This window comes from Lissotriton vulgaris, chromosome 3_1 (assembly GCF_964263255.1).
Source record: "Lissotriton vulgaris chromosome 3_1, aLisVul1.2, whole genome shotgun sequence".
NCBI classification, from domain to species: Eukaryota; Metazoa; Chordata; class Amphibia; order Caudata; family Salamandridae; genus Lissotriton; species Lissotriton vulgaris.
Window position 1 is genome coordinate 1,076,165,357 of NC_141689.1, and position 24,491 is coordinate 1,076,189,847.

The 24,491-nt window shown below is 46.6% G+C and overlaps 1 protein-coding gene across 4 annotated transcripts in view; it reads left to right on the forward strand.

Moving 5' to 3' along the window:
- The window catches only part of LOC147727423 (programmed cell death 1 ligand 2-like), a 367,618-nt gene extending 345,355 nt beyond the window's left edge, over positions 1-22,263 (forward strand). For all 4 annotated transcript variants that reach the window (XM_086961498.1, XM_086961500.1, XM_086961497.1 and 1 more), the window contains exon 6: positions 19,294-22,263. In XM_086961498.1, the coding sequence (XP_086817624.1) occupies positions 19,294-19,336 (43 nt within the window). In that variant the 3' untranslated portion in view covers positions 19,337-22,263. The remainder of the gene's footprint in view (positions 1-19,293) is intronic.
- Positions 22,264-24,491: the final 2,228 nt, after the last annotated feature.

Genomic DNA, 24,491 nt, shown 5'->3' on the forward strand with positions numbered 1-24,491 from the left:
CTAAACATCCTGTGATTCTTGGTGAATCACTTAATTTTTCTAAGTCTTACAAAATCTCACCTTGGGTAATGTAATTGGAGTATATTTCTTGCTGCTCAGGGCCACGGTTATCATTACTTTAGCAGGTGCAGTTGCATTGATCTGAGAAGTGTGATAGGATCACAGACACCACATTATCAGGGGCAGAGCTTCTCTTTGTTAATTCATGTTTTTGCTTCATTAATTTGCTATTTTGTAAGTCTTACAGTTATTGTGGAATATATGGCATAGAAAACATCTCCAAGAAATGATCTCATAAGCTCCGCCCCCTGTGCTCAATCCTGCCCCTCCCCCAATTCTTGTCATAAAGGTTTGGAGGGGGGCCTGGCGTCAAAATGTTTTATTTGGGGGGCATAGAGCAAAAACGTTTGAAAACCTCTGTGCTAGAAGGATATTTTATCAAGGTAACTAAATTCTGGCAGAAATTGGACAAAAAGAGAAACTTGCCAGCCTTCAAGAGCAGACCATATAGTTTGTCCACACCAAAGAGAAAGGGTACTGCTAGAATCTAAAAGGATAAGAAATGTAAAAAGTGCAAAATGGTGCATTTATAATCACATTATACCAGTAACATTTGGCACTCTTTGGTAGGGTTCAAAGAGCACTTAAAGACGCGCCCTTTCCATGTCCTTCACATCTTTCACATTGCCCCTCAATTTCCCACTTCTTATCTTTTCATCATACTTCTTACCTATCCGCACCCGTCTCTTGCCTATTTTCTTTCTGGTTGTCTCTCTGTCTCTTACTCTCTGCCTTCTCTTTCTCTAGCTTCCTATTCCTCACTCTCTGTGACATCCTTTTAACAGTGTCTTTGAGTTGAATATAAAAATCACAGTTTTGCAATAAATATTGGCATTTTTATCTAAATACTTGCATGAGACAGACTCCTAAAAATTTTCTTTAACGTAATCTTTCAAATCTTTTACTTTGGAATTGGGGGAGATTCCCAACCAAAATCCCTCCCCCCCCCCCCCCCTTGCAAGGTGACACTTTAATACTATGAAGGAAAGACCCCTGTAAATGGCCTTGCAATGCTTGTTAAGAAAATTATTCTTCAAGTGTTTCTCATTAATGTGCCTGGTTCACTGGCTGGTACCCCAGCACGCACTGTGTGTATTTTACATAGGCGTTGTGCCTTGTATAGAGTGGAATGTACATGGGACAGGGACAGGCTGTGTTGTTTTCTAGTGTGTTCATTGTGTGTCAGAGAGTTGCTATGCAACTACAAGTGTGTTTTGTAAATTTCTAATTTGTGTATATTGTGTAAAACCCACTTCTACACATATAAAACAGTTTTGTTATAGCTCAAATGATATATGCAACTACCCCATATCATTTACCAGGCAAAGAAAGTGCAGTGATGTAGGTGAAATTTGATATTTACTCCAATCTAATATTGCACAATTCTGTTAATATTATGCATGCGTAAATTGTTTTCCAAATGTAAATTTAACTTTAATTAACGCAAAATATGAATTTTTTGAGCCTGGAGAAAAAAAACATGGAATCAGAGAAGATGAGACATATGCCCTCCTGACACATTAAATCAGAAACTTGGAGGCACTTGGGGTCATATTCTCAAGGACTTATCGCCGATTTATCGGCACTTTAGCGCAGCAAAAATGGCAAAAGAATTATCGCCCCATTTTCAAGCTGGTGCAAACTGCCGATATCACCAGTTTTCCAGCAATAGCTTCCGCAAAAAACATCGCCACGGATGAGAGCGACGACTAACCCTAATGATATGCAGAGTAGGCGTTCCCGTGCAAAAACACTCGAAAACACCACTTTGCTATATTCTCAATGACCAGCCAGACCTGCGATGTGATCCAAAAACAGGTGATAAGGTGCGTTAGCAGCAGGGATTCAACACCTGCCTTTTACTGGTGTAAAGCAGGATGACTACCACCAGTATGAAAGGGAGCCCAGCCCAGAGCCACATCTGAAGATGAACACATGTCATGGAGCTACTGATCATGCAGCTCGGAGACCCAAGAGGTCCACAAAACCCACCGCCACCACCCCCACGCCCCCTCCGGCCCCCGCCCCCTCCGACTACCACCAAACAGGACAGCGGACGTTCCGAAAGTGGCATGGCCCCTCAGCCACACAATAGCAGAATGTGGAGAGAGGTGGGAACCAAGTATGTGTGAAGGAGGCAGGTCACCCATGAATAAGAAAGCACACAATGCCAAGTGTGGCGGTGATGTGCTGGACAGACCTCAGTATGCAGAGCACAGACCTGTCCATGTGGACATATGCTGCTGGTGTTTGTAGTCTTGTGGACAGTGGACGCAACCATGTTACCTCAGGCAGTGGGGAAGACCTCGGTCATGTAGCTGTGTCCCCCCCCTGTAAGCGTAAGCTGAGTGGGCTGGTCCGGCGTACGCCATTCCAGCATAGGAGTTTGAATGAATAGGCAGGGGCTCTGGGCTTGGTTCACTTCCGGAATGGCCAACACGTCTAGCAGGGTGGTGCCCCTCACCCTGCCACGAGGCCGCCGGCCTCCTCAGCCCATCGCTGGCATCTGCGACACAGGTCCCCAGCGAACTCAGTGGCACAGCACCTCGGAGTCATGTCTGTGCTGACTACTGCCTTCGACCTGCACTGCAGTCAGCAGGGCTCACAATTCAGATTGAGTCGCGATTGCAGATGATACAGGCCAGTAGGCAACAGACATTGCTACCAGTGCAGCCCGCCCGGACCACGCATCATCGCAGGCTGTGCACACGCTGAGCGCCACAGATGCCTCTAACTCTGTGTACCCCAAGTCATTGCCACGTGGACTTATTGAGGCAGAATTCAGTAGGCAAAAGACATTGCTCCCAGTGCGGCCTCCCCGGATGACGCATCGTCGCTGGCTGTGCACCCCCTGAGCGCTTCAAGTGCAGCACAAGTCAACGCCACGCGGCTGTGGGCTCCTGGTGATCTCTGCCTCTAGCCTATACTGTGGTCCACAGGGCTCACACACATGAAATCTATTCCTGACCTTCACGGACAGCGCATCATCGCAGGCTGCACACCAGCTGAGCACCACAGGTGGCACTAACTCTGTGCACCACAACTCATGGACCCTTTATGATTGAGTTACGTGCTATTGACTGGGGACACAACAATGTCACCTCAGGCAGTGTGGAAGACCTGGGACGATGATGATGACGATGAGGCAGGTGTAACACACCCCACTGGACCTACAGCAGGAATATCCTGAAGGGACGCAATCATTGACAATTTCTTCACATAAGCACGCTCAGCTCTGATGCCCCTACCTCAGTGCACCACAAGTCATGGCCCCTTCTGATTGAATATTGGGTGACCTCTGTACCTGCTCCGGCTACTTCCATGATGCTTCGGAGTTGTTTGTGTTATGTTGGTGTTTTCTGTTTCTGCTTTAATAGTGATCTCTGTTCAAGTAGTTGTTAGCACCAACCACTCCCTGAGGGCTGGCTCACACTCACCCCACACTCATCCAGCGCAGGCGTTACTTGATATGTGATCCTGGGTATAAAAAGGGGCCGGGCGCACTTGCTTATAACCAGTTCCACTATCTACCCAAGTGTGTCCGTGTGGACATTATGTATGAATGATGGCCTCGGGCCCTACCACATTACATTGTGCTGTGGACAGCGGACGCAAACATGTCACCTCAGGCAATGGGTAAGAGCTTGGCCATGTAGCTAAGTCGCCCCCCCTGTAAGCGACAATGTTGCAATGTAGCATGCACTCGGAGGGCGGGCTCGCACAAACGAAGTAATGAAGGAGCGCAAGACCCCTGGGGTCCAGGATCATACATGCCAAGTGTTGTGTGTATCTGTATTGCCACAGCATGAGCCAAATGCCTAGCCTCATTAGCAGCGCCAGTTCAGCCAGGCATGTACTCTACATCTGTGTCCGCCCTATTCTTACCATAGGCCTACACTCACGTGGCTCATCACCTTCAACGGCCAACATCACAGTGTCGTTGTCAGGCTTGTGGACATGCACACACAGGCTTGAAATACTGTGCCGTAGGAGTGCAAGTAATGCAATTGTGCAGCGCACTTAAGTAAATGGGTTTGGGGGAGGGAGGAGCAGCTGTGAGGCAACGTAACACACAGTGATGCCGCTCATATGCCACATTCAAGATATGTCAAAAATGAATCCCAAAGTCCCACTCATCCCACCCCACCCCCAAGAAGCCACTTCACATTTCATGAATGCAAGCAGATTACAAACTTACACTAGGGATGAAAGCTCCATTGTCCGAACTATCAGGCGGAAGCACATCTGCACCTGCAACCTAGGAAATGCATTTGCCTGGCAACCACTGACAGATACTATAGCAGCTGATGCTGACTCCCACACTACACACAGCTGGACGAGAGATCAACGTATACACACCCCACACACAGGAGTCCTTGCTCAAAGTTATCTTGCATGAAATGGCCTTCACACTTACTCCCACAACATCCCAGGCGTACAACCGGTGCACACAAAAACAACTCATTGATCCGAGATGTGGCATTTCATCCACAGAACTGGCGCAGGTCAGAATAGTGCAGCTTCAACAAGAGCCACTAACGCAATGGCCGAACAACCCCTGTCTGGTGGAACTGTAACGTGCACAAATGCTACATTTACTGGGGTCACTGCCATTGGCAGTGCTATGGATCAGTTACCGGCTAAGCTTAAGCTTTGCCAACGTCACCTACGTTCAGCCTGTGTTGCATTGTCGATGATGCATATTCGAGTGGTCAATGGATCTCTGCCTATCCAACAGGATGGTAGCTGAACTGGATTTTGACATGTGTGTGCACCCCTGTTGGCCCACGACCAGGAGTGTCACTGTGATACCCATTTATGGGATGCCTTGATACTTGGCATACATGCTGGCAGCTGGACCTGGGAGATTGCGCAAATCCTCATGTACAGTGACCACATTGAACCGCTCCCCTATTGGGCTGTAGTGCTAATTTACTTTACTTTATCATCTTTATTGCAACAATATTATCATAAAAGGAATTCCAATACATATAAATCAATACATTGCCATAAAAACTACCATCAGAGGAAATTCATTTAAGCTATAAAAAACACAGTGCAATAAAATCATTAAAAAAATCATTAAAAAAACTGTCAATTAAAACATGTTCATCATGGAACCCTGCACTTATGTAATTTGCAATCAGACTCCCCAGAACTATCTACATGCGTCTACCCACTCCCACTAGGCTGAGCATTCAGATAGTTCCGTCTCATGCACCACATTGCTGCTAGAAATTTAGATACAGCAAATACAATTGGGGGGGAGACATCAGTCTTTAGTATTTGAAAGGCTTCATGACACTGTCTAATCGGTTTTTACAGATCGGAACTATCCACTTTTTTTGGGGATCTGATAACCAGAGCAGAAAAATACAACATTCAGTTCATTTATTAACTCCGCCGAGCATCCCAGACAATTTTTTGGGGAAGGGGGTGACCATTTACTTGTGAGGGATCTGATTGGCAGAGAGCCATGTCTCCATTGGAGATAACATTTCCTAAGACCAGGGAGACTAATGTCATTCAGAACAGGCTCTAATTTGTAATAGTCCTTGTTCATTAAAAAGGTGTTCGTCAAGGTTCCTAATTTAGGATTAGACAGGCTGGCAGATAGATTGTGTTCGAATTACAGGTTAGCCAGCTGCTTACGTGAAATGTTAGTGCATGCTTGCTCAGGGTTACTCCACATAAGAGGGAGGCTCAGCCTTTCAAATTCATGTTTTATATATTTTAACTAGGGGAGTTTCCCTGCATTAGGCAGTTTCAAAACCTCAATAAGCTCTTGCCTGTAGTTATTAAGCTCTGGAGTCGCCTCCAGAAAGTCAGGGGTTTAAGGCCCAATTCCTCATTAAGAGGTCTGAGGCCCAGGTCAAGCCTTAGAGGTAGCAGTGGCGTACTTGGTGGAAGTGAGACCAGCTGTCTAAGGAATTTGTTTTCGGTGGCGACGATCGCGGGAGAGCAGTTATAGCCCCACAATTCGCCACCGTAAACTACCGCCCCTCGTGCCTGCAATTTATAAATTTCCAACGGTGGTCCAACTGGCTTAACTGTAGCCTTACTCAAAAGTTTAAGAATGCCCCCCACCTTTTGTGTGAGCTTTAATTGCGATTTTATTTGATGTTGAGCCCAGGTCATACTCTCGTTGAGAGTTAGACCCAGATACTTAAACGTCTGGACTCTTTCCAGCCGAGCTCCTCCAATCACAGGGCTAGGGCGTGTTATTCTCGGGGGGTTAAAAATCATAAATTTGGTTTTGGAGGTGTTTATTTCCAACCCTCGTTCTTGACAAAAATTTACAAAGGCGTCCAGAACTCGCTGTATACCCATGGGGGTCTTCGAGAGTAGTAGGATATCATCCGCGAACATAATCGCGGAGACCCCGACTCCTGCTAGCCTCGGTGCATCTCTATTAGAGACCGCATTCAGGTGTGCGATTACCCCGTTGACAAAGAGGCAGAACAGGGTGGGCGCCAAGACGCACCCCTGCCTCACCCCTCTGCCAACGGGGAAGCTAGATGACAGTTTGCCTTCTCTCCCACACCTGACCTTAGCAAAGTTCTCTTTGTGGAGTCATATTATAATATTCAGTAGAGGGGCAGGAATGCCCATGTCTGAAAGCACGCTCCACAATTTCCAACGTGGGACCAGGTCGAAGGCCGCACGGAGGTCCACGAATACCGTGTACAGTGAGCCACGATTAATTTTCACAGTTTTCCAGAAGAGCATGGTTAAACGAAAAATCTGGTCCGTGGTCGAGACATTCTTTCTAAAGCCCGCCTGATATGGCCTTAGTATGTCAAACTTTTCCAACCAACACTTGAGGCGATCCAAAATCAGCCTCGCAAAAAGTTTTTGTGATACATCTATTAGGCTGATCGGCCTATAGTTGGCTGGGAGCAGAGGTGACCCCTTCTTGAAGATAGGGACTATCTCAGCTCCCAGCCAAGTACTTGGGACAGCCATGCCCCCTAGGATTCTATTAAAAATGAACGCTAGATATGGAGCCCATATCCCGGGCTCATGCTTAAAAAGGTCTCCAGGGACCTTATCCAACCCCGGGGCTTTCTCAACGGGGAGTCTAGTGATAGCATCCCTGACCTTCCCTTCAGTGAACTCATACTCAGAAATGGGTGAATCCGAGTTGAAGTCTAAACCTACACTGTGTAAATTCCCAATAAGGATCTCCCCCTGGTGTTCCCAAACCTCTGCGGCAATATTGGGTACTAGTGCCAGCTCAGGTTCAGCAGAACCTGTTATTACAATTTGCCCAAATTTACGAGCATCTTTTACTGCAAGGGCGGATGTTAAGTTTGCCCAATTCTCATTTCCCCACTCAATCTTGGCATGATGAATTAATTTGCGGTACACTTTCCTCCTATGCTTTATAAGAGCCCTGTCCCTTTTTCTTTCAGTGGCTCAAGGAGTTCTTTTTTAGCTAGTCTGCAGGTTTTATTATACCAGCTGGGCTTACTACCTACCCTGCTCACTCTGGAAGCCGGAGGATTTAGAATTTCGGCTAGGCTAGTGAATAATGTCCTGTTGATTTCTGCCAGCTTGTGATGGATTTCATGTGCCGGTTGTAGTGACTTAAGTTCGGTTACAGCTTCTAGTGTTGGGATAAGCCGAGCGTAAAGCTCCGCTACCTGATCTGGGTGGGTAACCAGCTTGTCCCATCTTACCCTGCATCTGTTGTTTGAGAGTAGGGCTCTATTAATTTGCCCAGACTCAGATTTAGAACTGCCCCTTATCACATCTGGGAGTGCGAAATCAAGAATCAGAGGATTGTGATAACTCTCTCCCCTCTGGGCCACTCTAAAATCTAGAACCCTATGCTAAGAACTACATTCTACTAGAATGTAGTCAAGGCGTGCCTCCCTTCCTGGTTTATTAAAAGTATTCATAGGAGGAATGTCCGATTTCACCCGACCATTGCAGGCCCTCATTGAGTGGTTCAACGTCATAGTGGTTATTTGTAGTGCCAAAGGGGACCATGACCTTACTAGAGGCCCAGCCACCTGGGGGATTTTCCATGCATCCTCCTCCTCCTGATTTACAGCATCCATCAGCCCCACAAGTGGCTCAAAGTGGGAGTTGAAATCTCCCCCTATCACACAAGTCACTCCCTCAGTGATATCACCAAGGAAGGAGGCAAGCTCCTCAATGGCTCTAGACTTGGATGTAACACTCACAGGTCTGGAATAGATGTTAGCCAAGGCAAGTCTTGTTCCATTCTGCCACTTCAGGATCACGCATTGGATATCCTCTGATGCCGTATTCTTCACCCTGGCAGTGCAGCCTAGATCGGTTCTAATCCAAATTGTTAGCCCTCCCGAGGGTCTACCCCTTCCCCCCCACCTTGCGGGAACTGTATATGAGGCATACCCTATTCGAAATTGTTCTTCCCGTGCCCATGTTTCCTGAAAAAGGCATACATCTATCGTGTCTATAAAAGAGCCCCACTCCAGACAGGCCAGTTTATTACCAAGTCCTGCCACGTTCCAGGAAACAATTTTTGTTTTAGATGGGCCAGGGAAACTGTCTTGAGCTTGCGTAGGGGGATCAATTGCCGTTGTGCCTGTTAGATCATGATTGTTAATTACTTTCTGCATGCCCCATGCATCAGTAACAACCACCGGAGCCCCCTGCTGAACTTCACTGCGCGAGTCCGATTCCCGCAAGGTATCCCCGATTATGGGGGCACGGCCCCCAAGACTACCCTGGGGGCAACCCTCCCTGTAAAGTCAGTCTACCTGTTCAAGGCAACTGTACCTGTTGTTATGAAGATAATCAATAGGCCTTGGAATTACTAAAAAATTAGGCCTAGGACCTCTGATTTAGCCTCTGCGGCCCACCCTGGTCCACTCTTCGACCGTTCCTGGGTCCTGCGATGGATTTACGGGAGGGTAGAAGAAGGACAGGGAGAGAGGCTGGATTACTGTGTCCCCCGTGCTGCCTAACCAATTGCAGATATGTGAAACAATAGCTGGGTTCCTGAAGTTTACCAGGATGCAATCCACCTTGATTGTCTTTGGGGAATATCCCACCCAGGGGGCTCTTCTTACCATCAAAATTTCACTTTTAATGTTCAGGGGAAGAGGTCTATAGATATTCAGCCAGCTCATCACCTTATTTTTAAGGGAAGCGAAACTTTCTACTTTAGGGTCTCTTAACTCTGGGGCACCAGTTAAAACCATCACGTAAGGGGCAGCCTCGGGGGGTAAGCTTACTGCCTTTTTATATTTGCTCGATTTTCATCTTGCGCAGGTCGGGGCAAAGAATGCGACACCAGGGGAGCTGCCAGTGTAGGAATGTTGGATTGAGGAACATTAGCTACAGTGGGGGGATTAGATGCAGTAGGGGGATTTGGAGGGGCGGGGATTGGTAGGCTCGAGAGGGCCGATATAGAAGTGATAGAATGATTCAGTGGGCGGGAAAAAGGTAAGGTAGGGGCGGTAGAAGACGCGTAGCCCCCCATTTACTCCACATATACTCTGTTTGGACCCCATACCTTGTAAAAGGTCCGTAATGCCCCCGGTGGCCTTTTCTAATGCTTGTAGTCTGCACTCAATGCAGTCTAATTTGGCGACCAGGGGATCCAACAGAGATTTAAGGTGTTACTCAGATTTTGGGTAGAATTTTCCTCCCCTCACGTGTTCCCCTCCCCAACCCTGAAAGCAGCAGGTTGTGCTGCCATCAGAGTCTGGGGGGGTGTACTACAGTTGACATTTTGTAATGGGGGGCAGACCTGGTCCACTAAGTGACCCGGAGTCTCTGTAGGGTTGGAGCGTGGATCTAATTTTAGCTTTTTCCCACCCTTATTCTGCCACCCACCTTTCCTCTTCGGGATAGCCCCTTCCCTCACCCCTCGTGATTGTGGGGGGCTGATGTTCTGGGCCCCTTTGGACAATGGTCCTTTAGTAATCTGAACAGCAGTGACCTCAGGACTAGCCGACAGCGAATCACTGGGGAGGGATGGTCTAGACCTTAAGTCTTGCAAAACAGATGATATTGTTTGGTCAATGCTGTCTTTGAGGGCAGTGTGAGAATCCTCGTTTCTTTCAGGGGGTTTGCATTAGCTATTAAACCCAAAGATGATCTCCTAACACTTTCAATGCCTTGTGAGAGTCTTTTTTCTAAAACAGTTAGTTCATTTGCCACCAATGAATGAGGTCTGATGAGAAAATTGTCCAGAGTACCTGCCGCCATAGCAGAGGATGCCGTAGCTTTACTTCTCTTTTCCCTTATCTCCATTTCCCCGCTGGATTTGAGCAGGTCCTCACAGTCAGGTTAAAGATGAACTTACAAAGCTCCAGACCAGGCTTCCACGAGCCAAGAGGGTGGGCCCGGTCTGGTCTTGCTCGGTCTGTAACGGGCTCGCCCTTGGCCCGGGCTTGGCCTGGCGTCCGCGACGCGGGGAGCGCGTTGATTAAATGCGCCTCCTGGCGCCGTTCAGCAGTTTAAAGGGCACGCCGCCGCTTAGCCTGCCAGGAAATGCAGTCCCGGGGCGGCGGCGCGAGTAGTTCACCAGTGCTGACTCTTGACGGTGTCGGCAAAGAAGCCCTCGCTCTCGCTGTCCCGGTGTTGCAGCCCCTGGTTACAGGCTGTATCCGCTGCCGCTGCTCTGGGCCAAGTGTGCAGTTTGGTAAGGAGTTGCAGTTAGTATGATCTGTTCTTCTTAAACTGTAACTTTTCACATTGCATTTGTTGTGTATGACGAAGGATTGGATGACCTCAAGGTCGTTTTGTCTCAACATTGCGTTGATCAGGCACTCCCAGGAGATTTTGGTGTGTGTCTGTGGTGCACTCACAGCCTTTGATCTGGACGAACACTCCCACTGCAGGGGTCATGGTGCTCTCTTCTTAGGCCCAGGACAGGTGGCAGACTGCAGGGATCCCTGACAGGGTACAGCCTCCTTGCTAGAGTGGAACACTTGAATAGATCGGCCACTCACAGGGACAGACCTCTGGACTTTGATGCCTTAGCACCGAGGACCGGGGTCCCGGGCATCGGATCTTTAGGCTGTTATTTGTTCCGCTCGTTGGCTAATTGCTCTGGCACCTTATTAACAAATGCCAAATCCTGAAGTATGGCTCTTAGCTTCTTTTCAGGGCAGCCATCTTAGAAGCTAATGAGTGGGGATCATCCGGGTTAATAGAGGGCAGCTTAAGTGTCCTCCAGCCCACTAGTGCTAATTGGTGTAAGGGGGTGGAGGCAGCACATCTGTCCGGACCTGGTAATGGATCGCATCGCCGTCCTTTTTGATGAAGTCGACAACGACCTTATGTTGGAAATGTTAGCCTACAAAGCTGCATTTGCTTTCATGGACGAGTAACTACGTACCTGGGACACAACAGATTGGAACACATTGCACATGTCCCAACACATTGTTGCATCTTGGAGATCTGGTCACATATCCCACGACAACAGTGGACATGGTTGCATTCACCTGGACTCCGAATACATGAGCAGACAACAATGCGGAGTGGACAGCGGCGCTTGACAACTTCTGACATACTGCTGCATTAGTCTGCATGTTGTGGCACTTATCTTGCCCGTACTGACACGCATATGCTACTTAAGTCTTCGCACTTTCACTTGTATTCAACTGTGATGTGTGTTGATTTGAATGACAATGTGTGTCTCAATGCCTATCTGGGTCACGGCCATACATGTGCATTGATAGCATTACCCAGGGAGTACCTTTTTGTGGAATCACTGTCCCTACATTCATCCATACTTTCATTCTTGATTGATCATGGCCATGACACATCTGTGTGAATTGGAATGTTTTCTTCACATTCAGTGGAGTGTTGAAGCTGGACCGGTACAGGGCCATTCAAACCCCACTTTACATTGATGGCCCGTGGAGGGCCAGCCAGAGTACTTTCGGGATTGACAAGTTCATAGGGAGTGAAAGACTACAGTCTGCAGTGTGATTACTGTGTCATTGATAACCTAACCAAATATGGCAGTCCATGTCGAGGTCCAAGGTGAGTGTTGCTCAGTGTAAAGAGGGACAGTGAAAGGTGTTAATCCAGGGCATGATGCAGAGGGCAGAACCAAGCTGAACCCTTCCATATGGCGGCAACTCAATTCTGCCCCACTATCGGGCTGCAAACGGGATGTGTTCCCTGAGATAGAAGGCCCTTTCTCCTGCTATCATTGCCACAGTCAGTTCAGTACTCTAATAAGAGACAATATTGAGGCTAAACACTACCAACCATGTAAATCGCCTAGCAATACTGAGAATGATTCTAGCCAGACTCCCTCGGGGAGGAAAAACATCCTTTGCAATATTAGGTCACTCTCCAAACATACTGCCGAAGTATGGGACCTAATTTCCTCAAAACAACCCGACCTGTGCTATCTCACAGAAACATGGTTAAAACCACACTCCACCCCTGCTATAACCCTAGGAATTCCTGACGGCTACAAGATAGTCAGACTGGACCGGCCAATAAAAGCTGGTGGTGGGATAGCCATTGTGCACAAACAAGAAATTAGCATTACGATATTAGATGAGCTGAGTACCCCTGAAATTGAACTACTAATTTTTAAAATCGTATGGTCCCCCAAAGAAAATCAAAAAGGTGCCCTAGTATACCGCCCTCCGGGGCCCTGCACAAATTTCTCCAATAGGCTGATTGAGCTACTGGCCCCTCATATAAATAATGAAAGCAACTTCATACTAGTAGGGGATTTTAATGTACACAGCGAAAGGATGGATTGTAATGAGGCACAGACCTTACTAACAGATTTATCCTTACTAGGACTTATAAAACGAAATTCTGGGCCCACCCATCAGGCTGGACACACTCTTGACCTGATTTTATCTAGTTTCCTGTCAGTTTCATGTCTACCTGGATTTCAGGTTAACTGGACTGATCACTTCATAATGGAATTCTACACCCCGTATTCTAACTCTACCCCTGCAAGCACTATCTCCCTACCTAGTGTACGCAGACAATGGCACAAAGTTACTGCTGACTCCTTCAAGGGAAAATTCAAGCCCTTTGCCATCCTCCCCACTGATAATGCTGAAATTGCACTTGGAAAATTTGAACGTGCAACTAGGGATGCGATAGAAAAAATTGCCCCCATGAAGCTATTTAAACCCCGACCTGCTAAAAAACAGGAAGTCTGGTTTTCGGACCATCTAAGGACGTTAAAGTTAACCGCCAGGAAGTTTGAGAAGAAGTGGAGAACTTCTCATTTGGTAGAGGACAAGAACAAATATTGGGATTCACTATCCATCTACCACAAAGCCATCCGGGTAGCACGAAAAACCCATATTACGGCACAAATCACAGCTGCAGGGAATTCACCCAGGGTCCTCTATCAAATCCTTCAAACATTTGTCAAACCTACAGCATGTGAAACATCAGAGGTAGCGTCACAGCAGTTGTGCAATGAAATATCTCAATTTTTTACAGAAAAAATAGACAAAATTTATGAGAAAATAATTTGCGCCAACAAGACCACCACTACTGATACAGCGCCTCTCCAAATAGATGCCGACCTGAAGCAGAATACTTACTCTCTTGATACCTTCCCTCCTATTTCGTCTGATAACATCCTCTCTTTGATCTCACAGATCAAAAGTGGTAGCCCAGACGATACTATCCCAGCGAGGATAATGCCCGCCCTAGCTGACCAACTCTGCCCCATGATTGGAGACATGGTAAACCTCTCTCTGAGCACAGGCAATGTCCCTAGAGAATGGAAACGAGCCATTGTTAGACCAATCAGGAAAAACACTGCGACTCCGTGGACCGAATTGGCTAATCTGAGGCCCATCTCCTTACTACCTTTCCTAGGGAAACTGACTGAGAAGCATGCCAACCACCATCTCTCCAGCTATATCGAACTTGCTGGGGCTCTGGACTACTCTCAGTCAGGTTTCAGACCCAAACATAGCACTGAATCCACCCTTCTGTCAGTCACTGATGACCTGCACATGTACCAGGACAAGGGCATCTCAGTAATCTTGGTTCTTTTAGATCTGTCTGCAGCGTTCGACACCGTGTCACATTCCATCTTGACTGAGCGGTTGTCGAACGCTGGCATCAAGAACAAAGCCCTTGCCTGGCTAAGGAGTTTTTTATCCGATCGCACCCAGACTGTCACCATGGGTGCATATCGTTCAGCGGAGATGGAGATATCAAAAGGGGTGCCCCAGGGTTCGTGTCTAAGCCCGACCCTCTTCAACATTTATGTGGCACCCCTGGCTAGAGTGATGCGTAGGTACGGGTTTACCCCAGTATCCTACGCTGATGACACCCAGCTCCTCTTCCCCTTTAAAACCCTCTCCGCTGAAGTAAGAAACTCCTTCTCATCAGGCATGAAGGCAGTGGCGCACTGGATGTCCTCCAACTGCCTTCAGTGCAACGTCAGCAAGACGGAAGTCATGCTGTTTGGAGAAGCCAGGATGCTATGGGCCCCGGATTGGTGGCCACAGGACTTGGGAGCAGCCCCAGAACCCAAGCAGATAGTGAAAAACCTGGGGGTCCGTCTGGATCAAGAACTATCACTAAAACAGCATTCCAACTTCATCTCGGGTTCTTGTTTCCATACCATCAGCCTGCTGCGTAAGGTCTTCCCTTTACTGCCAGATTCCTTTAGGAGGACGCTAGTACAGGCACTCGTGCTAAGTCGGATCGACTATTGTAATGGCCTGCTGCTTTCTGCCAATGAAGGCGTGTTGGCTAAGCTCCAGGTCATTCAAAACACAGCGGCCCGCCTAGTTCTGAATGCTCCGCCAAGAACTCCATCTAAACCCCTCCTTGAGCAATTACATTGGCTCTCGATCCGGCAAAGAACAAAATTCAAGATAGCCTGCCTGATACACAAATGTCTCCATGGACAAGGGCCTGCATATCTTGAAAACAAATTTATTCCTTACATTCCATCTCGAACACTAAGATCAAGCAATAATCTGCTCCTAGTGGTGCCTCGCGCCAAGAAAGCGAGGCATGGGAATAAAGCATTGTCAATTGCAGGACCCACATTATGGAACAGACTCCCTCTGTCCTTAAGACAGTGTACTGAGCACTTAAAATTCAGAAGGCAACTGAAAACTGTCTTATTTAAAAATGAGATCTAGCATCTGCTCCAATTCACATCTTCTGTTTAGCCGGCACCATAAGCGCAGAGATACTCCATCTGGAGTTGATTCAAGCGCTATAAAAACCAGCAAATAAATAAATAAATGATACCACTTCATTCTAGCCACAAAGCCAGATTCATCATTGTCTTTGTCTGTTGATGTGTCAGGTGTCTCACATGCAGGTGGTGGTGTTTTGTCTGCATCACTGTGTGGCAGTGACACATCAGGGGACGTAGGAGAAAAATCCGCTTTACTGTGTGGCACTGACACTTCAGGGGGAGGAGTTGTTGATGTAGTAGTAGCACCAGCATCCATCCGCGCCAGGCCTTGTGGTGGCAATGCCATGACGAGGATCTGCAGAGCATGGAAGATTACAGCTACATCTTGCTGGTGTGCAGCCGTGGCAAACATTCTTTCAACCTGCATCCGCTCCAAGCTCTCCATCATCCTCCTTATGTGTCCAACTCACGGATGACATTGCTGGGGCCACTCTGACTAGACAGTTGTTCTTGGCTCAGAGTCATGACTCCAGCGATGTCAGCCATGGCTTGTTGTAGAGCAAGGAGCGGACAGTGGGTGTCCGTTAGGGACTGTGAGTGGTCCCTGATGGGACTTGGACACCCATGTATGGCATCTAGTTTGACTGCCATGAGGTCGAACCCCACCCGCAGCTGGTCAGACATCTCCTCCTGGCACCCCAACACCAGGCGTTGGAAGGCCGTGTGTTAGTCGTGGGGGTCTTGGGAGACAGCTGTGGTGGTGGGTGCTTCCTGCTGTTTGTTCTTTGCAGGGGGAAGGGTCTCATGTATGTGGCTGGCCTGCCCTGCTCCTGGAGGTGGGGTGCTGGAGCTGTCCCTGAGCTGTTGGAGTGTGTCGGTGTATATGTTGGGGAGGTCCTCTTCATCATCAGTGCTGAGTTATTGGGTCTACTCTGTAGGAGGTGTTGATTCTCCCTCCGCAATGTGAAGGGGAAATGCAGATTGACATTGTGTTCACATGTATGTTCAAATGCTTAACTTAGTTAAGCATTTGAATCCTCATCTGAATCAACATTGATTACTAGTTCAAACTGAGTGCATCCAGGTTGCATTCCATTCCTATCACATGTATGTTCAGGCATTGTACAAGTTTACTGTCAGACTGTGTGTGTGCTGCATTGTGGTTGAGTTGCCCCTTCGGCTCTGATTTGGCTGGCCCTTATCCCTTTCAGGCGGTGTGCCTTTCACTTCTGTGCTTATGCAGTGCTGAGATGTTGCAGACTTGTGTAAATTGGGCTCTTGGTTTGAGTTGTGACTCTTGGACATAGTTTGTCCGCAGATGTTCTATACTTAACTTGTGCATGTGTGCCATTGTGCCCATCTCCCCCAGTCCCCCCAATCACTGGTCATTACTCACCCTGTTGCTGTTGGCTCAGGTCATGTTGTGAAGTGTCCGGTCCCCCAACTCCTGCCACTGTTCCCCAATGATGGTCCCAGGCTGGTCCTCCATGGGGCTTGTGGGGTTCTGGTTGTCCTCTGTACTTGCTCTGGCTACCTCTATGGTTGTTTGGGTCTTGTTTGTGTTTTTGGTTGACGCTTTTATAGTGATTTTGGCCACCTGACTTGTCGGACTTGTAGGCTGGCGTGGCTTCTCACTGGATTTTTTATCGCAGTTGTGCCCATCACAAGTTTTTTCACGTTGGGGTTTAGATTTTTATCAGCGTCCAGGGACTTTTATCGCGGACATTTGACGCATTGTCGGGAAACTATTGCATGCTACCGCCGTGTTCAGAATACGACGTTGACACTAAGTTATTTTTTCTGTGATAGACGGCGTTATGAAAGATTGCTATAACCGATTTTGGCGTTTTTTATGGCAGGTTCTTGAGAATATCCCGCTTGGAGTACACCTGAAAATTGGCAACTGTCACAGTTTTCAAGGCGTACTTCTGGAAAGGTTTGTAAGCTCCAGAAAGTCTTAGATGTGTTCCCACACAAGGAAGGTAACCTGTGGGAGAAGATGCAAAACTTCCTTTACAAACTGGGCTCAAGGAGTCTATAATTCTGTACAGGGCATGGGGTGTACTTTCTGAAAGTTCCTATCTTCTAGCACATTAAGCTCCACCACCGTAAGCCGATTACATGTCTGTTTTATGTAGCGTTGTGTGTCACAGACCAACTTCAGAGCTCTAGGAGGAGCTGTAGGAGAAGGAAGGAATACATTGATGGAAGTTTGGTCTGAAGCAGCGCTGTTTCAATTTTCATAGCTCATGCCCTGTTTTAGGAAGGCAGACTGCTCTCCTATACACACCACAGATATCCTTAACCCTTTCGATGCTCATGACGGAACGGTTCCGTCATGAGCATCGGTTGGGCTGTGCTCATGACGGAACCGTTCCGTCATGACCACACCCATTAACATTGGGCACCGGCGGTAAATCGTGGCAGCACGGATGAGGTTAAATGGCTCCAGCAAGCGCTTGTTTATGCAGTCACATGCATTAAAAAATGGACAGGGGCTTATTCACAACTAAAGTGGAGGAGCGCGGCGTTAAGTCAAGAAGGGTAACGCTGCAGTCTCTCACTTTAGAAATGCAGGGCTGCACCGTATTTACAACAATACGGTGTAGCCCTGCATTTCTCTCTACGCTGGCTCTAAATTCATCTAGGGAGCCTGCGTTGTGGGAAATGATTGTTTATGTGCAGGAACGGCCTTGTTTATGAGTTTTTGCAGTGAAACCTTCCTGCACAAAAACAATCACAAGAGGATTTTTCTTTGTGTGCTGCAGAATAAAGATATTTCTCCTTGTTGTGCCTCCCTCTGCTCTCCTGGGGATGCGTAAGTTTTTAGCGCTGCTTCAGACTTACGATTCCAAAACGCCATGATGATGTTTCAAATGCCCCCAGCAACACCCATTCCATGTCCCTTTAACGCAGAAAACTGAATTAAAAGAAACAATATTTACAAGGTAGCATTAAGCCAAAAAATGTGGCATAGTGCTGCCTGGTAAATATGGAGCAGGCTCGTGCGCCACCGAAGTATCACAAAAAGTGATGCACCAGCAATGCAAGGAGCTTATAAATAAACCCCAAACAATCATAAATGGCAATTCATAACTTTTATGGGTTGATGCTAGGCAGTCTTAAGCGCACCAGCGCAGAAAGAGAGCTCAAGAGTGCCATACCTTAGTCGATATTGCTTTGTTCAGCTCTCTCCTGTTCATGCAACTCAGTGCCAAAACTTTGCTTGCTCTACGTGGTATGAACTTTTAATAAATATTCACCCTAATTTTAGTGATTGTAGAGATGGGACTAGGGCCCTTGGGACAGAGTAGGGTGGGCTTCAGTTCTGTATTGACAAGGATCCACCACACACAACTGAAGCTTACACACATTCTCATGCAGTCCTCTGGTGGAGAGCTCCTATGAGTGGGCTTCTTCCTTCTCTGGCCTCGTAATGGACTACACCTTTCCCTGACCCCCTAGGCCGCGTCCTGTTCCCCTTAAGGGGTAGAGAGTGTTCAGAGGGTCAAAATGCCTCCTGCCCTTTCCCAAGGGACTTTGTCTAGGACATCCCAGTGATGCCACTGAGCTGCTCAGATAGCACCCAGGGCTCAAATATTGCTTTCCCCTATATGCTACGAGAGTCACCGTGACCCATATGTGTGACTTTACTGTCAACACTTATCATAAATAAAGCAAATACACAATAATTTCCCCTGAATCAGGTGAACAGCAGTAGTCTGCACTTGCAGTTTCCATTGGGTTCCACAGGAAGATCTGCATAGAAGGCTCCAGGCTCCATAAATCTCATGTGATAACTATGTCCTGCTATTTAGCACAAGACTGCATACAATAATTATTTTGGGAAATTCATCTCCCAATTGCTATTCATAGTTATTGTATCCATATCCTAAGGATAAACATTTCGCGTTAGTGTTGCATGTAAGATCTCATGTTGCTTCCGGGTGCATTGATGCGTACAGTGACCAAGGCGATCATCTCACTGACTGACCAAAGAATTCAACTGTTGTAACTTTCTTAAAGCAACTAATAAGTATCCTTTCAGGTATTTTACTGGTAAATGGCTATAAATGTGAAGTTTCTCTGAGCTAATGTGAAATGTTTATACTTTTGTTTTGCAGGAGTTCCGAATTCAAAAATTCAGAAATTGGTCCAAATATCTAACCAGATTTGGTTTAGAGAAAGGAATGCATGCAGAAACTGCTGCTCTGGTGGATCACAGAAAGGATGTCTTCATCACACTTCAAAATCTCTCAAGAGCATCGCACTTTATCTTAGAACTTGCTTATGATTATAGGAACAATGCAATTAGTATGTAATGTCTACCTCTCATCGCGCTTTTCCTCTACGCCACTACTGGATACTTCAGCCTTTAGCGGTGTATCGATATGGGGGCATAACATTGAATGAACACTAAATTTCAAGAAGGTGATCATGAACATGAAGAGTTTTGCCACATACAAGCCCCTCAATCCCACACAGACAACTGCAAATCGCCTTTGACATTTATATGTCCGTTTTAAAAAGCAACAAATCTATATGTGGTCAAAGTCATGAGCTCTACTCCCAGCAAGGATTCCACAGGCTCCCCATACCCTCCATACTTACACTTGCCCCTTTAAGGAGAAATGATAGTAGATTGCACATTATGTTGTCACCAGCTTACCTGTACTGATGTCATCTCTCCCCGGCAGGGCTTGAGACACCACAGTACTCGTTGTTTTCTGTACCGAGCATCAGCCAGACACAAAGATATAAAGAGCTATTTGGCGCTGCTGTAGAGAATTGTAGGCAACATGGGTCGCCACCATTAGAGCCTTGCCACATGACACACGTGTCCAACATACAAGGGTAGACACTGTGGTATGGGTCTGCTTATGCAGGAAGGACGCTGGCTGCCACAGGGGATATTCGCAACTCATCCCATATACCTGCCACTAAAACTTATCAGGAGGAAGCTTGGCAACTCTCTCTCTTTTATCTTCCCAGTCTCAAGGTCAACCTGCAAGGAGTTCCTGGTAAGGCAAAGAGATCCTCCTAAAGGGGCAGAGTTAAGGCTGGCGAGGGAAAAAAAACCAACCCAAAATGTTCTCCAGGGTCAGAGGACAAGAGGGCATGGAGTCATGCATAATACACTTCTCTCTTTTTCCCTATATATCTAAGAGGATAGCGAGTTACAGTTACAGTTCATATCAAGAACGGCGTTAAAATTATCGCCGCTTTAGCAGCAGGAAACTGCAGCTAAAGCGGCAATGATGGGCTTGATAATATGCCCTTGAGAATTCCAATAGAAGCCCATGTTCACACCCGAACATGGGCTTCTATGGGAATTCATAAGGGCATATTATCAAGCCCATCATCGCCGCTTTAGGGGCAGTTTCCTGCAGCTAAAGCGGGGATAATTTTAATGCCGTTTCTTGATATGCCCCTGAGTCTTTAAGCCCAAGAAAGACCGTGAGGTATGCCTCCTCTCTTCGCTAGGAGGGAAACTTCACCCTAGACCCGAATGAGAGACTGGAAGTCTACCTCAAGTAGTTCTGTACAGACATAAGAAGAGCACTCCATAGAAAGCTGAACGTCTGCATGCTCAGGGCTATGAAGCAATAGCCCGGAGGATCCAAGGACTGTGTTGAGTTCCTCAGTAATTCCACTTCATCCACTTTCTTTTAATCTCCAGGCAGTCCTTAAAATATTACACATCGCAAATTAAAGGTTCTATAGAGCAGTGTCTCTTGTGCTCTCAATAATATGTTGACCTCAACTGCAAACATACATTTAGATTAGTAATCCTTACTAAACCATGATAGTCAAGGAAAAAAATGTCTCTGATAACATGAACTGTATTCTGACGTCAGTGTTTCCAGCTGGAAAATCAGCAGAACGCATTTCCATAGTGTACTAAGATGCCGAAAAGTCTGCTGAATGACTGCTTAGATACTGTCCACCTTTGTGGTAAAATCTTTTCATTTGTTTTCTGGAAATGTTATCTTAGTCCAACAGTACACTATCTGCTTCTCTTTCATTGACAGAGGATATGACACATTAGCCTGTCAATGACATTCAGGTAATCTGTACACCTGCCCCAATCAGCTCATTTCTAAATGCCGAGCTGAAAGTGTGGGGACATTTTCGAATGATGCAAGTATAAAGTAGGAGACAGAGAGTGGTCATACCAGAAAGAAGTTTGAAGTTAATTCCTAGAATACTCCTAATTTCTGACGCTGTCAATCTCCTCCATATATCAACCACACCAGAAGCAGTCCCTATGTTAGAGAACATGTTATGTTTCCATCTGCATCTCTCCCGTGAAACCTGCCAACCATTCAAGCTGTGCAACTCCAACCTGTGGCCTCACTTGATACCAGAGCTGCATCCCCTTGTCTACTATTGGGCGTTTTCTTCCCATTCCAAAATGGCGGTAAGACCAGCCTTATCCTGACGTCTTACTGCAGCTCACATGAAGAGGGGCTAGAACAGAAAGGCATTCCTCAAGGGGACCAGTCTTTGTGAGGGAGGTTAAACGTCTCTACTGCCTTGAAAGCTGCAATTGAGGTGAAGGCTCCATGCATGTAAAATCCACCAAAAACTGAGGCTTCTAAGATGGATATGAGAGTGAGATAGAAAGAAGGCGGGGTAAAGACGACTAAAAGGAAAGTGGAAAGTAGAGATAGATAAGAACAGCGTGAGGGGAGAGGATTCACCCTGGGGAAAACAGAGGTCAGCAAGGCAGACCGGGAAGAGGCGAGGAGGGGAGAAGAGAGGAGAGGCAGGCGGGGAGTGTGGGGGTGGAAAAAGGGGTAGCCAAGAGGAGCAGAGTGAAGAGCTGAGACCTAATGGAGAGGAGAAGTGCCCAACAGGAGGAGCAGAGGAGAGAGCTGATAGAGAGGAGAGCAGCGCTCAGAGGTGGCACGGGGTAGCAAATGAAGGGATCCCAGCGGCGAGCAAAGGCACAGGGGGAAGAGAGAATAGAGGGGAAAGGAGACTAGAAGAGGAATGCAGGGGTAGACGAAAGCAAGCACAATAGAAAAGGATGGAGAGCTGGAGATGAGAATAGGAAGCAATGACTGGACAACGGGGAGTAGGAGTAAAGGGGGGACTTAACCCCTTGCCCGCGGCCGGAATTCCGCTCCTGTGCGGCACATTCCGATCGCGGGCGTGGTCATGACGGCTGGGAGCCGTCATCAGCACACGATCACTGTGTGCCATGACGGCTCCCAGCCGTCATCAGAATTGAAGGGGTTAAGAGAGGAGAAGGAAGATAGAGTGGAGTGCAGGAGAGAGCAGAAGAAAAGAAAGCCATTGACGTCCATCTTTGGGTTCTGTGCTTGACTTTCAACATGACTAACAATAAGAATGTCTTCACACAGTCCCCGGTTTGCCAACTTTGTCTACAGAAGATTATATATCCTATTCCTTACAGGAGAGGTTAGCCTCTGCTCTGACTTTTGTCCAGTTTTATCACATAGACAATATTGCCTTTTAAGCTAAGTCTGCTGCGTCCAGGCTGATAAATGGAACTGGTAAACGTCTGCACACCTTTCCCCTTCATAGGAGGTTACATTGGTTGTCTCGAGAGACTTATTCGAATCTTGGGCCAAAGTTAACGCCGATCCTGCGCCCATCGCTGGGGACCAGGTGAAATTATCCTCATGGCAGTCACTCCCACGATGGACCGAGCTCAGGATCCCCCCAAGCCAGGCAGGGAAGGAATCCAGGGATAAGTAGGCAGGGAGTGCCCAGCGGGAACCCCTACACTCCCAACATCATTGTCTCAGTGGGGACAGGGTAGTGGATTGGTGGCTGGTTCTTGCAATTTCAGCATTAATTGTGTTCATCGTTATTGCACCAATAGAGAAAATAAAAAAAGTGTGCTATTGCTATATCATAAAGTATCAGAGTGTATGGTGTGCATATATTCATACAAATAAGATCATCACAGATGCATGAACTTAAACAATCCTATAGGCCGTCATGACTGATCATCCCACCATTTGGATCAAAGGTATAACGTGTTCAGGTTTCTCAAAGATTTGCATATTCCCGTGAGTGCTGAAATGCATAAATACTTCTGAATGTGGAACTGTAACAGCTGAACAAATCTACATGTTTTAATTGAACACAACATACTTATTCTGGCCCTGGCCGGATGTGATACTTTGTGCGTCTCCAGGATGGGAAACGAACTCCAAAACATTGGTTTACAACCACAAAGATAAAAAGACATTTGATACTTTCTCCAGTTGGAGCCAAACAAAAATACCCACCAACCCTTCACAACCCTGGATTTACGAAAGTGTGAATTCCACCATACCTAGGAAATTTCCATATTGAAAAATCTCGAAATACTAGTTAATTCATGGAGTGGACAAGAATATTGAGTTCTAATAAATATCGTTCTGTTGTTATTTGCTCTATATTATTTCTAAAATAAATGTATTATTAGCAATTAAAACTTGAGTCAAGTTTCTTGCTTTCAAGAATTTCTATTTTTATTGAAAATACTGAAATATCTATTCTTTTCGTCCGTTGAAAGAATAAAATCCTTACGTTCTTACAGAGATTTTCTCTCGTCTCTACAATTACAATGCACTTTGCGCCATCTAGTGGTAATGTAAGGGTTTTATTTGAATAAATGTTCTTTTTAGGACTGGCTAGACTGCAAGCGCACATGCTAGTAGTACCTAAATCGTACACAGAAGGTAGTTTCAGCTGGCCCACTTCAACCATAGTTACTGGCTTTTAGGTATGTTTGTACACAAGCTTGAAGCGAACCTCTTATTGCTATGGCTGGACGGTGAAAGAAGTACAAATGCACCGCAAAACTGGAACATTTGGGCTCCTAAAGTGATTTCACCATCCTATTGGTGACGCACAACAGTGATTTGGCACATACATGTTATTTGTGCCCTTGAAATTGCTTCCACATTCCAGCTGATGATGCACGAATGGTGATTGTGTACCTTCATGTGGTTTTGCTTCTAAAGGTGATACAGGAATGCTGCTTACTTTACGCCATGGGGATTTTGCATCTAAATGTGATTTTGCACCTAAAATCGATTTTACGCCAGACTGTGATTTGTGCTTCTAAAATTTTCCACACTAACTAAGTTAATGTTTTCCGCACTTAACGTGAATTTGTACCACACTCTGCTGTCAATCAAGTGTGGTGTTATATTGATGCACACATTGTACACCAAACGTAACATCTTACAACCACCTTTTCTTTCTATGAACTTGAGTGTGATATTGCACTCCTGGGGGCTTATTTACAAGCCCATTGCACCGCTGGTGCATCATTTTTTTTGATGCACCAACAGTG